This window comes from Pteropus vampyrus, unplaced genomic scaffold (assembly GCF_000151845.1).
Source record: "Pteropus vampyrus isolate Shadow unplaced genomic scaffold, Pvam_2.0 Scaffold74, whole genome shotgun sequence".
Lineage (NCBI taxonomy): Eukaryota > Metazoa > Chordata > Mammalia > Chiroptera > Pteropodidae > Pteropus > Pteropus vampyrus.
In genome coordinates, this window is record NW_011888855.1 from 6,190,227 (window position 1) to 6,205,631 (window position 15,405).

General features: G+C 36.0%; 1 protein-coding gene across 4 annotated transcripts; it reads left to right on the plus strand.

Moving 5' to 3' along the window:
- Positions 1-837: 837 nt before the first annotated feature.
- CUNH5orf24 (chromosome unknown C5orf24 homolog) lies at positions 838-10,164 on the plus strand. 4 transcript variants are annotated; one of them, XM_011362330.2, is made up of 3 exons: positions 838-1,137; positions 5,716-6,145; positions 7,856-10,164. In XM_011362330.2, exons 2-3 carry the CDS (start codon positions 5,719-5,721, stop codon positions 7,894-7,896), a joined length of 468 nt encoding a protein of 155 aa, XP_011360632.1. In that variant the 5' UTR covers positions 838-1,137; positions 5,716-5,718; the 3' UTR covers positions 7,897-10,164. The 4 variants fall into 4 exon arrangements, with proteins under 4 accessions (XP_011360632.1, XP_011360631.1, XP_023387696.1 ...); XM_011362329.2 differs by having other exon boundaries at positions 5,716-10,164; XM_023531928.1 differs by lacking the exon at positions 838-1,137 and adding an exon at positions 1,165-1,242 and having other exon boundaries at positions 5,716-10,164.
- Positions 10,165-15,405: the final 5,241 nt, after the last annotated feature.

The window sequence follows — 15,405 nt, forward strand, 5'->3', positions numbered from 1 at the left end:
ACAAAAACGACAGGTACCCATTTCTAGCCTCTTCGCACCTCCTACAAGTGTCTTCATCTCAGGAGATTTCCTAACTCTCCTGACATCTTCAACTTCATGGAAGGAAGAACTGGGGAAACTAATGTCTTCTGCTAAGTGGCTTCTATGGAGTGACTGATATGCCAAAAATCTCACGATAACTACAAAAAAAGGTTGGAGTTTGTAACCAAACTACTTGTCCTATCCTTCCTGTGATGGTGGAATGACGAATATGACAATTCTAAAGTCATGGATGTAAACACCTTTTAAGTTACAGGATGTCCCACAAAATGAGGCTTTTCATTACATGATCGAGGCCTGAGGGTCCAAACACCTATTATTTGAATTCTCTCTATTTCGTTTGCAGTCGGTCCAACCTTACCCGTCCATAAGCAACTAAAGGGTAGAGGCTGAGTCCTGTTAACATTCTTTGGGGAGCACCAACCACAATAAGACTAAATCTTTGTGCCAACAGCGATTAAAAGCATAGTTTCCTGGAACAACAAAGCTGCTGGGTTTAAATCCTAACCACTATTTATTAATCCTGTAACTTGAGAAATGGGCTCAGTAGTAGTTCTAGCATCACAGAATTGGGGTGAAAATCAACCCGCATAAGCAAGTTATTTCCCTTTTGGTGGGTCCCTCCAGCCCAGCTCCGTGCAAGAAGCTCGGGTTTAAGCCCCCCTCCTATTGGTCCCCACGACGGTCCCCACGAAGCGCAAGCGCAGCCTGGCTTTCTAGGCTACTTTCCTCGAGCTTGCGTGCTTCTCCTCGGCGGGAGATTGGATCTCGCGATGTGCGTGTGCGTGCGCATGCGTAGTCCTCGCGAGTTCGCGCACGTCCCTCCCCTAGCAGCACAGGGCTGTGGCGGCCTCTTCCTCTTGCGTCCGGGGCAGGACCGGGAGCAGTGGTCGCGGCCGGAGCCGGGAGCCAGCGGCCGGAGCCGAGAGCCATCGTCCACCTCGCTGCTGCCGCCGCTCTATCTGTCTGCCTCTGTCTTGGGCTCTTCCTCGCGCAGTGCAGAGGCGGCGGGCTGGGAAGGAAGCGGCGCCAGCGTGAGGTTCCCAGCCGATGGGCAGCCCCTGGGCGCGCTGAGGGGCCGGGCTACTAGCCGCTGAGGTATGTGGGCGTGCGGGGGGTTGTCAGCTTGGATGGGAGCAGAGTCCCAGCGCGGGCGCTCGTGGAGAAGGCAACGAGCCGTCAAGAAAGGGGGCCTGCCAGCTGGTGAGAAAAGGTCTCCGACCCGTCCGGGAGAGGAGCTCTGGCCTAGCCCTGAGCAAGAGGAGGGGCCCCGGACCTAGCCTGCGCTTGGTGCCATTATTGGGGGGAAATTCCTCTTGCGGAGGGAGTGAGTGTGTGTGTGTCGGGGGGGGGTCACCCTTTCTTTTCATAGAGAGGTCAAAATCAGCAGTCCTCCCTCCACACTTTAAATTAAAGCCTGCCGTTTTCGATATGGACGTCTAGATGGAGCGGCCTGTGGACTTCTACAGCTTGCCGAACTCCACAGCGGGTTAGGAATCTTGATTATTGGAGGGTACACAGCCGTTTCTCTAGTGTGGGCGTGTATCATCTGCAAAGTTGTTATTGCCGATACATTAATAATCTCTTTCGGGCATAACAGGCAATAAATACATTTCTAAACGCCTCGTGTCAACTAAGGATTCTTGCACTAGCGAAACTGCGCTGTGGGGCACAATTAAGGAGTAGAGGGAAGACAAAGAAGGCCGTTATTTATGTTCTAGTATCAAAACTTTCCATGGTGGAGCAGGATGCGTGGCTACGGGCATTCGTTTCAGCCTTTGCTGAATGGACTTTCTGGGTGATTGAGGTGGGCCACAAATGGACTTTCATTTAGAATAGTAAAATTGTCTATGGGTCTATGTAATTGTTAGAGCCAAATGACCTGAAATAAATCTCTGAGAATTATGTGATGTTTGATCTTTGGAAGAGAGCAAGACTTAGAATTCTTGAAATGAAAATTTTCTCCGTGTTTAGAAGACTTCATGAATGTTTTGTGAAGTTACTAAAAATAGTTATAGTTCTTTATGTTGGCAGTGATTGCCACATTCAAGAGAAGGGAAAGGGCTTATTTCATAAATAACTGCTCACCAAAAGACTCGAGGGGTTAAACACACAGTAAAACAGTTTTAGGGATGGCAGGTTCTAGCACATGCTTTAAAAATTCTAATTTAGTCATAGTTAAAATATATAGAAGCTCGTAGCTGGCGCCCTTACATCCAGTGAATCATTTTAGAAGGTAATTAATCTCTGGTAGTCTACACAGTCTGTTCTGTAATTCTTGGCTTTCATTAGTGCAAACTTTCTGGAAATGTAGTATTCATTCTGACTCGTAAGAAATGTGCCCTGCATACCCCTCAGTGAACTCTAGTATGGGAAGAGTCTTTGAAGAAAGAACAGTTAGTTGGCAAGCCCAGAAGTGGGAGTAGGGAAGCATTAAGTATAGAATTAATGCTTGTATATGTAAATAATGCATATAAATATATATAAATTCATGCACACAAGGATCTAATGGTGCTGACTGCTGTCTTAACAGGTTGAAATCTGAAAGTAAATAAGGATTGGTTTTAGCTTTGTTTGCTTTTCTAGTTAACTGTTGACATGGGTAATTGTCAATAAATTTCTTACCTAGGTTGTTACTCATTTATCGAGTAAGCCAGAATACTGTTCGATTTCTTGGCAGCAGTGGGGAAATCACAAAACATATAGAAGACTTGCCATTTAGACATATTCTTTAAGTGTGTCATTGTCTTTCCATTGGAATAAACAGCCTTACTCCTATTTTGTGTTTTAGTGCTTAGAATAGTGTTTTGCATGGAGTTGGACCTCAATAAATGTGAGCTTCGTCAGAATTAAATTAATATGATACAAACCTAATTCATAAATTCCTGGAAAAGATTAAAGGAATAGGAGATGGGTGCATTTTTTAAAAAAAATTGCAGGTCTACTTTTTAATGGTGTGTTTGGTTTTTTTTTTCCCCCCAGTTTGTTTGTATCTGAATAAAGGATATATGGCAGCATCTTGCCTCTAAAAGGCTAACATAATATAAGCAGATTCCATATATACTGAGTGCTAATAGATGATGGTTAGTGTTCTGATATATTAAGAGAAGATGAAGTTAAAGAAAGTAAGGTCCAGAGGAAAGGTTTTGGCAAGTTAGTGATAGGAACTTAAAAGGCATGAACTATAAAGCAGTGAAACAGATTGTAGAAAGAAAATTTTCTCCCTTTACTGGCTGTGCCACCTGCGGAAGAGAACTTGGACCTTTCTACTATTTTTTACTAGAGCTTTCCAGCAGGGTGATTTCTGACTAATAAAATTGAAAAAGGAGTCACCTTTTCTTTTATAATCTTCTGTTCAAAGGTCTGACTGTGTTTTGTTTTGTTTGTATTTGCAATTGGTCTCTGGTCCAGCTTTCTTGGAAATAAACTAGTGTTTTGATTTCTATCTAATTTGTGTGTATATTTCTCAATCAGTTTATAACTTGAAGGGGAGAGGAATGTGGTTGGTCACTTCACAGATCCCAACATGGGCTTTTCTTCACTTTGGAAAACAAAGCTATTTGTAAATGTTATCAACAGAAAGGTTTTTGTGGATGTGTGAAGAGGTAGTAGCTAAAGAGGTGAATAAAAACTTGGGACTATTTTAAATTGGGTCCCATGTTTTCATTTTAGCATAGCTGAGTGATTCTCATTGTAAGGGATGGATTTTGCCCTTTAAGGACTATTTGGCAATATCTGGAGAAATGTTTGGTCCTCACAAATTGAGGGAGGGTTAGATACTGACACCTATGGGTAGAGGCCAGGGATGCTGCTAAGTATTTTACAATGCACAGGACAACCCTCCACAACCAAGAATTCTATGACCCAAATAATACTGCTACTATTGAGAAACCCTGGTATACTATTCTGATATTGTTGGTTCTGAAGTTAGATTATCTGAATTCATATTTGGCTTTACCGTTTCCTAAGTGTGACCTTGGCGAGTTGCTTAAAGTCTGTGCCTCAGTTTCTGTAAAACAGAGTTAAAAATAGTATGTTCCTTAAAGAGTTGTGGTGATGTTTAAGTCAGATAATGTACAACTACCTGACACATAGAAAGTACTCAAAAACTGTTCACTTTCAACTAATATTACATTTGGAACACATCTTGATGATCTCTCCTGATTTCTCATCTGAAATTAGAATTCGAGTTAGTGATAATAAACTAGTTCTTGTTATATCTTTGGAGAATTAGTGAAGAATTACTCTTTTTAATATTTTTGTTTAGCTTAGTCTTGATTTATGTTCTTTATCAAGCTTCTGCTATAAACAAGTAGCTTCTCATTGTAGGTGTTTTTCCTTCATAGTTAATTAAGACTTTAAGCTATGGCCAACAGCTCTATATCTGTTGATTGTCAGCAAATACTTAGTAATTTAACAGAATTCAGTTATATGACTTGATTCTCATTTCCTTTTGCCTTTATAAACTGAAATAAATTTACAGTGGTTTTGTCTCACATTAATTATCTGTTTTTAGCCTCTGGCAGTAACTATTTTCATGAGATTTTGGTGCAGTTTTGCATGTACGAAGGATATAGGGAAACATCTAACAACTTGGGGCTAGGCCTTAATATACATTTATGACTCTTTCTCTAAATCTGAATTGGTGCCCTTACCTTTTTTAAATACAATACTCTATTATATGTAAATGCTCATTTACCATGTTTCTTAACCATATGACTAGGGCTGGCTTGTTATGGCGGTGTTTGTAATACGTCCTTTATAAAGAGAAAAAAAGATCACAGGGATGTCCTCACAGACAAAACAGAGACTTTGGATTGTTTGTTAATAAGTCACAGAGCTCTTGTAAGGGGAAAAGTTCCACACCATATTTATGGTCAAGGGAGAAAACAGTGTTGTACATTCAACTTTTTGTCTTGATAACCATATCTTCAAAATAGAGAGTATTTTATTATTGTTATTACCCATATATTTGTATTGTAAATCTCAATTGTTTGTATAAATGTTCATTCATTTTTAACCTTTGGTTACTCTTGGTACTGCCTCCTGTTTGGATAGAGTAGTTTGAAGGAAGTCAGTACCTTAGGCCAAGAGATTATGTTCTTTGTTTGGCATATTCCATCTTTTGTAAAGTGTAACATACACTCAGGATTCCATATAAATAATCAATTATGATAATCACGAGGAAGTGTTCATCTTGCGAAAACTGACCAGATCAGAAGTATACATGTGAGAAATGTAATAAAAGCTCAAAGGGAGACATTCTAAGGATGTTCAGCAAACCGAAATAAAACAATCATATTAATAAGAGTTTTTGTCTTTTTTGCGTTCCTTTTGGGGTTTAGTAATCTAGAAGAAAAGAGCCTATAAAATACAACAGATTTTTCTGTCTATACACATTTCCAGTTCCTAAGGAGAGAACATTATGGCTACTAAATTAGTAGTATAGTTGAGTTTGTATGGCATTTGTCCCTTCTTGTATTTAAATTGAGAAAAATAAGTATCTTTGTATTTGCCGATGTGTGTTTATTTCTAAGCGGTCTGGAGTCCTGCCTGTTAGCTTAATTTTAGGTAGCATAGTTGTTGGAAGACAGACTATTTTCCCACTGACTGCTGTCATACAGATATGTATTTGTTTATGTATATTTATGCATATTTGTCTTTTATTTTTGGTAGAAAATGATGCATCCTGTTGCCAGCAGTAATCCTGCTTTCTGTGGGCCTGGCAAGCCTTCCTGCCTAAGTGAAGATGCCATGAGAGCTGCTGATCAGTTTGACATATATTCCTCCCAGCAAAGCAAGTACAGCCACACAGTCAGCCACAAACCAATGGCTTGTCAGAGGCAAGACCCATTAAATGAAACGCATTTGCAGACTACAAGTGGCAGAAGCATAGAGATAAAAGATGAACTAAAGAAAAAGAAAAATCTCAATCGATCTGGTAAGCGTGGCCGGCCTTCGGGAACCACCAAATCAGCAGGATACCGGACCAGCACAGGCAGACCCCTGGGAACCACCAAAGCAGCTGGATTTAAGACAAGTCCAGGCAGACCTTTGGGTACAACCAAAGCTGCGGGATACAAAGTCAGCCCAGGGAGACCTCCAGGTAGCATTAAAGCTCTATCCCGTCTTGCTGACCTTGGTTATGGCTGTGGCACTGCTGCTTTTCCTTACCCTATGATGCACGGCAGAGCAGTTCATGGGGTAGAGGAAACCAGCAGTGAAGTCAAGCCACCCAATGAGTGAATGAGGCAGGAAAGGAAGGCCCGGTTTAGAAGGAAGATTGTGAATAATCCCAAAGCTTCTTGGTTTTATTTTGCCATACACGATTTTATGGCCTGGGCTTTCCAAATTTGTTTTCTCATTTGTTTTTTCCCCCCTTGCTTTTGCTCAGAAACTGCCATATGCTGACAGATGCACTCAGGGCATGAGCAGTGGCATTGAATTTGTACATAGATTTAAGTGTAACACCTAACTGAATCATTTTTGCTTTTCCTTTAGAGTTATGGTTGTGTCTTGTATTTTGTTACTACTTTTGGGCCATTCTAAATAGATGATTTATGTGCTAAATAATAAACCTTTATACCTGTTAGTTTGTGAAGTAAGCCTACAATATAATAAAGATAATATCTAAGGTATTTTTAACTGAAAGAACAAAGCAAACTAATGATTCAGGATTTTTTGAGGTATGGCTGTGAGTTTTTGTAACATTTATTTTCACAAGACAGGACATAAATATTTGTATGCTTTGGCATTTACATAGACTTCAGATATTAAAAATCTTATTTTTAATGTTCTAGGTTTAAGCAGCTTCTTATTTATTGATCTAAATGACATTACTTGATTTAACCATTGTTCCTACAGGAATTCTTTAGTGTTTGCCTTTCACCAATGATAGGTTGTGTATTTTTTAATTGCCTATATACCAAGAGCATATATACCAAACACTACAAACAATTCATATTTACAAGAAAATTAAACTTTTTAATAAAAACTGCACATTACATTTTTGGTGAAATATAATGCATTCTGAGAATAGCATATTTAATATATTAGAAAAAGAAACATTCTTAAGGTCTGCATGTAGCTATATCCACTACATTTTGCCTTTCATATAGTTTTAAAGCATTACGCTTAAAAGATTATCGTTGTTCATTTATTAAGAATGTTTTTTATTTTTTTCCTGAGAAATTGTCCCATCGTATTAGCACTTACTATGGTTTCAGGTTTATATCTACCAAAGGACACGAATTGAATGGTAGACTGTAAAACTGATATAAACAAAATGCAGTTTTCTGAGTGTCAGAACACAAACATTAAGAAATAAACAGGAATCCATCTATGCATGAAATGTACAAAATATGTTGGTTAGTTTAATTAAAAATCTAATTGTGGCTCCAGTGAGACCACTTCATCCAAAAGGAAATTTTTTCCAAGTGTTTGCTTTAGAAGCAAGATAAATAGAAAAGAAAAAAAGTATTGGGTAGATATGTATATCAGGGACAGAGGGAAATCTCTTCTCCATTTCCGAAAGTAATATTCTTTGTTAATATACATTTTATTTATTCTGAGTTTGTTCTAAATAAACTATTATAAACTCTGGATTTGAAAGAAAATTCCACTGAACTTTAAAGTTCCAATGTATGTATTTGCGATTGTAAATGCCTTTGAGATTATTATGTAGATTTGCAGGACCCAGAAGCTTTTAAAATAATTAAAAGTTTAAAAAGGCGCATATTGTGTTGTTTGGGCTTGCTCTCAGTTAATGCAAACTCTGATTGCAAATGGATGTCATGTTTCGTACCTTTTTTATCAGGAAAAAAGCAGCAAGCCTTCAGGTGTTCCAGTGATGCCTGACACAATGAGCTGGACTTTATGCTGCTCTTTACAGTAAGAGGTGTTGCATTGTATGTGGGGACTGTGTGCACTGGCATCTAAGACAGTGACCTCAACAATGTTAGCTTTGCACAAACCATAGAGAACAATCTTGGATGACTACATAATCAGTTGTAACATTCTGGCAGCTAAATTGTTACAAGAGTTTCTTCTTTCAGAAGCTTACAATATAAAATTTTAATAATTTACTCAAAACAGTGTAACTTCTGACACACACAAAAGCTTACATCTTTATTCATATGTTTACCCACTTTTATTACGTATCTGTCATTTAGCTATTTCTCAAGATGATGTTCAGCAGTTGGCTGCTTAGAAATCCTCTTTTGATCCTAAAAACAGTTGAATTAAATGTTCTATCTTGTGATAATATAAACTGCTGTCAAGGACTTGGTTGCCTGTTGTTTTTGCTATGTCTGTTTGACATCGCCCTTTCAGTTTATTTTGATTCCTGATTTTGTTATACATAACCTTCCCTTTCTCCCTTGCCTTTCCTACATTCATTCTCCTCCTTTCCCCATTCTCCAGCACATCTACTTAGTGGTGCTGTGCTGTGTGTCAGAAGATAAAGCAGGTGTATTATTGTATAATGAATTTTGTATACATGTTAATGAAATGGTGAAATCAACTAAAGGAAGTATGTTCATAACAGTGTTTATTAATATCAGGAACTATGTCCCAGGAAAAAAATCAGGCAAATGGCTATAGTTGTGATGGGATAATATCGTTTAGAAAGCTGAATTTTCTGTTCACGGGAGCAGTATTAGATCTGTATGCTGATGAGCATCTGATTCTACTTCCTTTTCTCTTTGTGAACAGTTTATTGGTGCCATGCTGAAGAGAAAGACATCTAAGTGATAATTCTTTAAAATATAAAATATTTTTACTTCTCTATAATCTAAAGATTACATCGTGCATCTTTTGTAACACTGTCTCTTGTCATGATAAACACTGAAATAGCATGTTAAACAAATGCCTATACTTTAATAATCAGTTGGAGAAAACTGGCCTTTTCCTCCCATTGTATGATTATTCCTTTAAAGGTAAATTGCTAATTTTATATTGTGTAATTTTCTTCCTCACAAAACAGGTTTCACTATTCTATATTAAAACTGTTGGTCAGAAAATAATGTGTTCAAGAAAGTTTGCTTTACTTTTTTCTTTCAAAAAATATTTTAACATGTCTTATTTATTATATTAACATAAGGAGCTAAGACAGATGAAATTTTCATTTTTTGACATATAATCTTGCATAACTAATCTTTAGTATGGGATGATTTTGATACTATCTTTGGAGTTTTGCACTGGATATTAAAAAAAATTCTGGTACATTGTATTGGAAGAAAAGTATTTGCTTAATTTTTAATATTGGGACATTTTTAAAATCAGTGTTTCAATTAGACTAAAAAATTCTTTATATTTTTATTTGCTTTTTAAAATAAACATCTGTTAATGTAATATTCATCCCAAACTGATGTTTGTGTGACTCTACATGTATATTTTCATGAAATAAGAATAGGGTTTGAATTGAGGAAAAAATTATCCGGATCCATTTATTAGGTTAAAAGTGATCCATCCAGTCCATCCAGTGTAAGAAAAAAAAACAACAAAACCTCTTTTATATTCTAAGAAGCTTTAAAAGAACAATTCAGGGGCCATTGATAACTGCTACTCTGTCAGTCATTGTCTCTATATGCAGTAAAACTTTATGATCCCTTTATAGTGAAATATAGAAATTCTCAACAGTTGTTCAAAACTTTTTTTTCTTGGATATGAAATATTTTAATGCTATTAGGTTTCTGTTTTTATTATAGCTTAACTATATCCTATTAAACTCTAGGGTGTATCTAAATCTTTCCTTTGCTTTTTCCTCTCCACTCCCAAGTAGATAATTCTGTACTCTCACATATAATCTATTTAATTTTTGGAAAATTTAATGCTATAGCAAATCAAGTATGTGACTTATAGTAATCAGACCACTTTGATTCTTTAAGTTTCACAATTTCCTTTTTCCACAGATAATTATGGAGAAGATAATTACCAATTAACTGATATAAGCACGCTGTCCTCTGCTGTAAAAAGTCTGAATAGATACTGTGTATGATTTTATGTCCATGAACTTGAGCTACTCGTGTGCAATTATGTGTATGGGAATGGAGTAGTGTTCATGATTTGTATCTACATTATCATATGGATGTATATTTATTAATAAAGTCATTACTTAAAAAACAACTGTGTTTACTACTTTATTTCTTAGCAGAGTATTTTCCAAGTAGGGGAATGGTAAATGATAAATTTTTTTTATAACTCTGGATCTTATATTTTTCTTGGATTGTGCTTTCTGGAATCTGCCCCTCTGTACTTTTTTTGTTTTTCTCAAAATAGTAATATTTATATATTTGTAATTTTAAATCCTAACTTATAAATGGATCTTTTTTTCCCCTTCTTGAATTCCGCGCCCCCCCAAATGGATCTTATTTTCTTTGAATTTTCCTGTTATTTCTTGTCTTTTAATAGTAGCCATTCTAACAGGTATTGGAACCACTCTTGAATATAGAGAATTTATTATTTAAGTAAAAAACCATTTTAATTAGTAATTTTCCCAAGCTTTCAACAGGCTTAATAAAGTCAACAAACCTTAGTAATTATCGAGCATCTGCTTTATGGCGTGGCAGCTCACATACTGAACAAGGAAGCCGTAGTAGAAGACAAATGCCTTAATATGTAGAACTTAAACAATATAATGCCAGTTTTTATTTATCCTGAAATGCTTCATCTCTCAAATTAGCTAATTAATTTTAGCACAGAGCCAATGAAACTACAGCCCATCTGCTTAGTCCTAACCTCTGGGCTAGTTTTTAGATAAATTTCACCAGGAAAACTGATGATTGTGCTTATTCTCTATAAGCATAGAAATATCAGGTAAAAGATCATAACTTGTGATGATGCTGGCTTTTAAATCATGTTGGGAACTACTTATGTGGCTGTTGTGCTTCCTCTGTCCCATAAAGAAACAATAACTACATAGTGTTATGTGTCCTTAGTATGCCAGATGCAGAATGGCTGATGACTGAAACTGATAGTTTATTTTTGAGTAACTATAGGATTGTCACAAGAATATGAAAAAAATCTTTTAAGAATTCTGTTTAATTTTTTTTTATTTTGGAAATTTTAAACATATACAAAATTTAATAAATATAAAGTGTAATGACCCTCTATGTGACTGACCATTTTCAAGCTTTAGTAATTAAAAATTCAAGATCTTTTTTTTTGTCTATATCTCCATCTAATTTTTATCCCCCTCAATTATTTTGAAACAAAATTTTCCAAATCATGGCATCCTAAAGTATTTCAATACATATATCTAAAACTAAAGACTTTCTAAAATATAAACATGATACCACTTACACTTTTTAAAAAAATTTAAATTCGTTTCAAGTATATAGTACATTAGACATCTATATAGTTCATAACTACATTCCCTCTGCCGTGTTCCCCATCCCCATGACCATCTATCAACTACTCATTTGTACTTCTTTAACCCTTCACTGCATTCTCCCAGCCCCACAACCCCTGTCCCCTCTGTCACCAAATTGTCCACTGTATTTGTGAGTCTTTTTGATTAGTTCTTTTTGTTCCTTAGATTCCGCATATAAGTGAAATCGTATGGTATTTATCTTTCTCTGTCTGACATTTCACTCAGCATAATAACCTCTAGGTCCATCCATGTCATTGCAAATGGTAGGATTTCAATTTTTTTTAATGGCTGAGTAATATTCCATTGTATATATGAACCATAATTTCTTCATCCAATTGTCGATGGGCATTTAGGTTGCTTTCATATCTTGCTATTGTAAATTGTGCTGCCATGAATATTGGAGTGCATAGATCTTTACGAATTATTGTTTTGTATTTCTTTGGATAAATACCCAGAAGTACAATTGCTGGGTCAAAAGGTATATCGATTTTTAATTTTTTGAGAAACCTCCATACTGTTTTCCATAACGGCTCTACCAATTTGCAATCCCACCAACAATGTATGAGGGTTCCCTTTTCTTCGAATCCTTGCCAACATTTGCTGTTTTTTGATTTATTGATGATAGCCATTCTGACAGGTATGAAGCGGTAACTCACTGTGGTTTTAATTTGCATTTCTCTGATGATTAGCAACCTTGAGCATCTTTTCATATGTCTATTAGCCATCTATATTTCCTCTTTAGAGAAGTATCTTCAGGTCTTCTGCCCATTTTTAAATTGGATTGTTTGTTTCTTTGTTGTTGAGTTGTATAAGTTCTTTATATATTTTGGATATTAACCCCTTATCAGATGTATCATTAGCAAATATCTTCTCCCAAACAGTCAGTTGTCTTTTTGTTTTGTTGATGGTTTCCTTTGCTGTACAAAAACTTTTTAGTTTGATACTATCTGTCTATTTGTTTATTTTTTCTTTTGTTTCCCTTGCCCAAGGAGCTATATCTGAAAAGAAATTCCTGTTAGTAATAGAGAGTTTACTGCCTATGTTTTCTTCTAGAAATTTTATGGTTTCGGGTCTTACATTTAAGTCTTTAATCCGTTTTGAGTCTATTCTTGTAAATGGTGTAAGAAGGTGGTCTAGTTTCTTTTTTTTTTTGCATGTATCTGTCCAATTTTCCCAACACCATTTATTGAAGAGAGAGACTGTCTTTGCCCTATTGTATATTCTTGCCTCCTTTGTCATATATTGAGTGTATAGGCGTGGATTTATTTCTGGGCTCTCTATTCTGTTCCATTGATCAATGTATCTGTTTTTATGCCAATATCATGCTGTTTTGATTACTGTAGCCTTGTAGTATAGTTTGATATTAGGTAGGGTGATACTTCCAACTTTGTTCTTTCTCATTATTGCCATTGCTATTCGGTTGTTTTTTTTTTTTTTTATGGCTCCATGTAAATTTTAAGATTTTTTGTTCTAGCTTTCTGAAAAATACTGTTGGTATTTTTATAGGGATCGCATTGAATCTATAGATTGCTTTGGGTAGTATGGCCATTTTAATGATGTTCATTCTTCTTACCCATGAGCAGGGTATATGCTTTCATTTATTTGTATCTTCTTCAGTTTCTTTTATTAATGACAATTTTCTGAAAACAAGTCTTCTACCTTCTTGGTTAATTCGATTCCTTGGTATTTTATATTTTTCGATGCAATTGTAAGTGGGATTGTTTTCTTAATTTCTGAAAGTTTATCATTACTGCATAAAAATGCCACTGACTTCTGAATATTTATTTTGTAACCTGCTACTTTACTGAATTCACTGATCAGTTCTAACAGTTTTTTAGTGGAATCTTTAGGGTTTTCTATATACAGTATGTCATCGGCAAACAACGAGAGTTTTACTTATTCCTTTCCAATTCGGATGCCTTTTATTTCTCTTTCTTGTCTTATTGCTGTGGCTAAGACTTCCAATACAATGTTGAATATGCTTTTAAAGAGTAATTCCTAATATAATCAGGCATACAATATTAAAACTGTCCTGATTGTCTCATAATTGTAAAAAACTTCTTTAGTTGTTATTCTCTTGATTGAAGCATAATTTACATACCAAAACACCTCACCCATTGTTTTGGTTCTTTCAGCCTTTGTGTTTTCATATAGATTTCTGGATACATTTGTCAATTTCTACAAAATCCCTGATTTTTTTTAGGAATCGTATTGTACCAATAGATCAATTTGGAGAGATGTGTCAACATAACAATATTCAAATCCATGGTCATGGTATATCTGTTTAGGTCTTCTTTGATTTCTCTCAGCAATGTTATAGTTTTCAATGTACAGAACCTGTTCTTTTGTTGGGTGTTGGATTTTGTGAAATGCTTTTTCTCTATCTATGGTTTATTCTCATTCTACAATTGGTTTATTCTAGAGATATGGTGTATTACATTAATAGATTTATGGACATTAGGCTACTCTCGCATTCTTGGGATAAATGCCACTTGGTCATAGTGTATAATTCCTTTTATATATTGCTGGATTTGGTTTGCTAATATTTTCTTAAGAATTTTTGTCACATAAATGTTTGACTAGGATCCAAACAAGGTCCCAAATTGCATTCAATTGATATGTCTCCTAAGTCTCATTTATGGATTACATCTCTCTTTTTACTCCCTTGTAATTTATTTGTTGAAGAAACTAGGTCACTTTCCCCCAAATTCTAGATTTTGTTGATTGCACCCCCTATTTTAAATTCTCTAACCCCTGTATTTTCTGTAAACTGGTAGCGAGATCTAGAGGAGTGACAAGATTCCAGTTTGATTTTTTGGTCATCTTAGGTGGCCTTTTGCACTTCCTATTGCCTCATATTAATTTGCCCATAATAATTGTTTTTTTTTTTTTATGATATTAAAGTTGATCTTTGGGTTCAAGTGTTCTTAGCCTGATTCATACATTTTAAAATTCTTCAGCTTTTCACTTTTAGTAGCTGTATTAGTGTTCTCCGGAGGGGGGTGGAAAAAGCAATAGAATATAGATAATAGGTAGGTAGGTAGATAACAGAGAAGGAGTTGGCTCACGACATTAAGGAGGCCAAGAAGTCCCATGATCTGCCATCTGCAAGCAGGAAAACCAGGAAAGTTGGTGTAATTCAGAAGGAGGTCAAAGCCCTGAGAACCAGGGGAGCCAATCGTATAAGTCCCAGTCCAAAAGCCTAAGGTGGGTAGGGGGCAATGATGTTAGTCCCAGTCCCAGTCTGAGTCAGAGGGCCTGAGACCCAAGGGCACCAATGTCTGAGGACAAGAGAAGATGCCAGTTCCAGCTCAAGCAAAAAAAGCAAATTGGTGTTATCTCACCTTTTTGTTTTATTTAGACTCTCAACCAACTGGATGATACCCCCCTGCATCTTTTCTCAGTCTACTGATTCAAATGCTAATCTCTTCCAGAGACACCCTCACAGACACTCCCAGAAATAATGTTTTACCAACTATCTGGGCATCCCTTCGCTTGGTCAAATTCACACATAAAATTAACCATCACAGTAGCCTTTGATTTTTTTTTTTTTTGGCCTAGCTTCTTTAATTCATTAGGGGCTACAAAGTGGCAATTTAAAATTCTATCGTTTATCAATTAGGTCAAATATTTCTATCAAAAAATCTTCCCTTCATCAAAGATTTGGTTACCCTGAAATAAAACCTGTGCAAAAAAGGCACATAAATGCCTAATTCTTTCCTTTTACCTACCAGTTTTCTGAATGAGTGGGTTCAGCATCTTCTAAAGGTGCTTAGTTAAAAAAAAATTGTACCAGTATGAACTCATGGATTCTAACATGTGATGTATCTGTCTATTGAAATTAATTCATTTTTATGCACAAATAGTTCCATCTTTGGCTAGTAAGAGCCAGTTTGTTTCCTCAATCATTTTGACATTAACCCTAGTATGACAAGATGTCTCAGACTCAAAAAGGTCTTCTGACTTAGCAAGACAATTTAGGGAATGAATTTTAG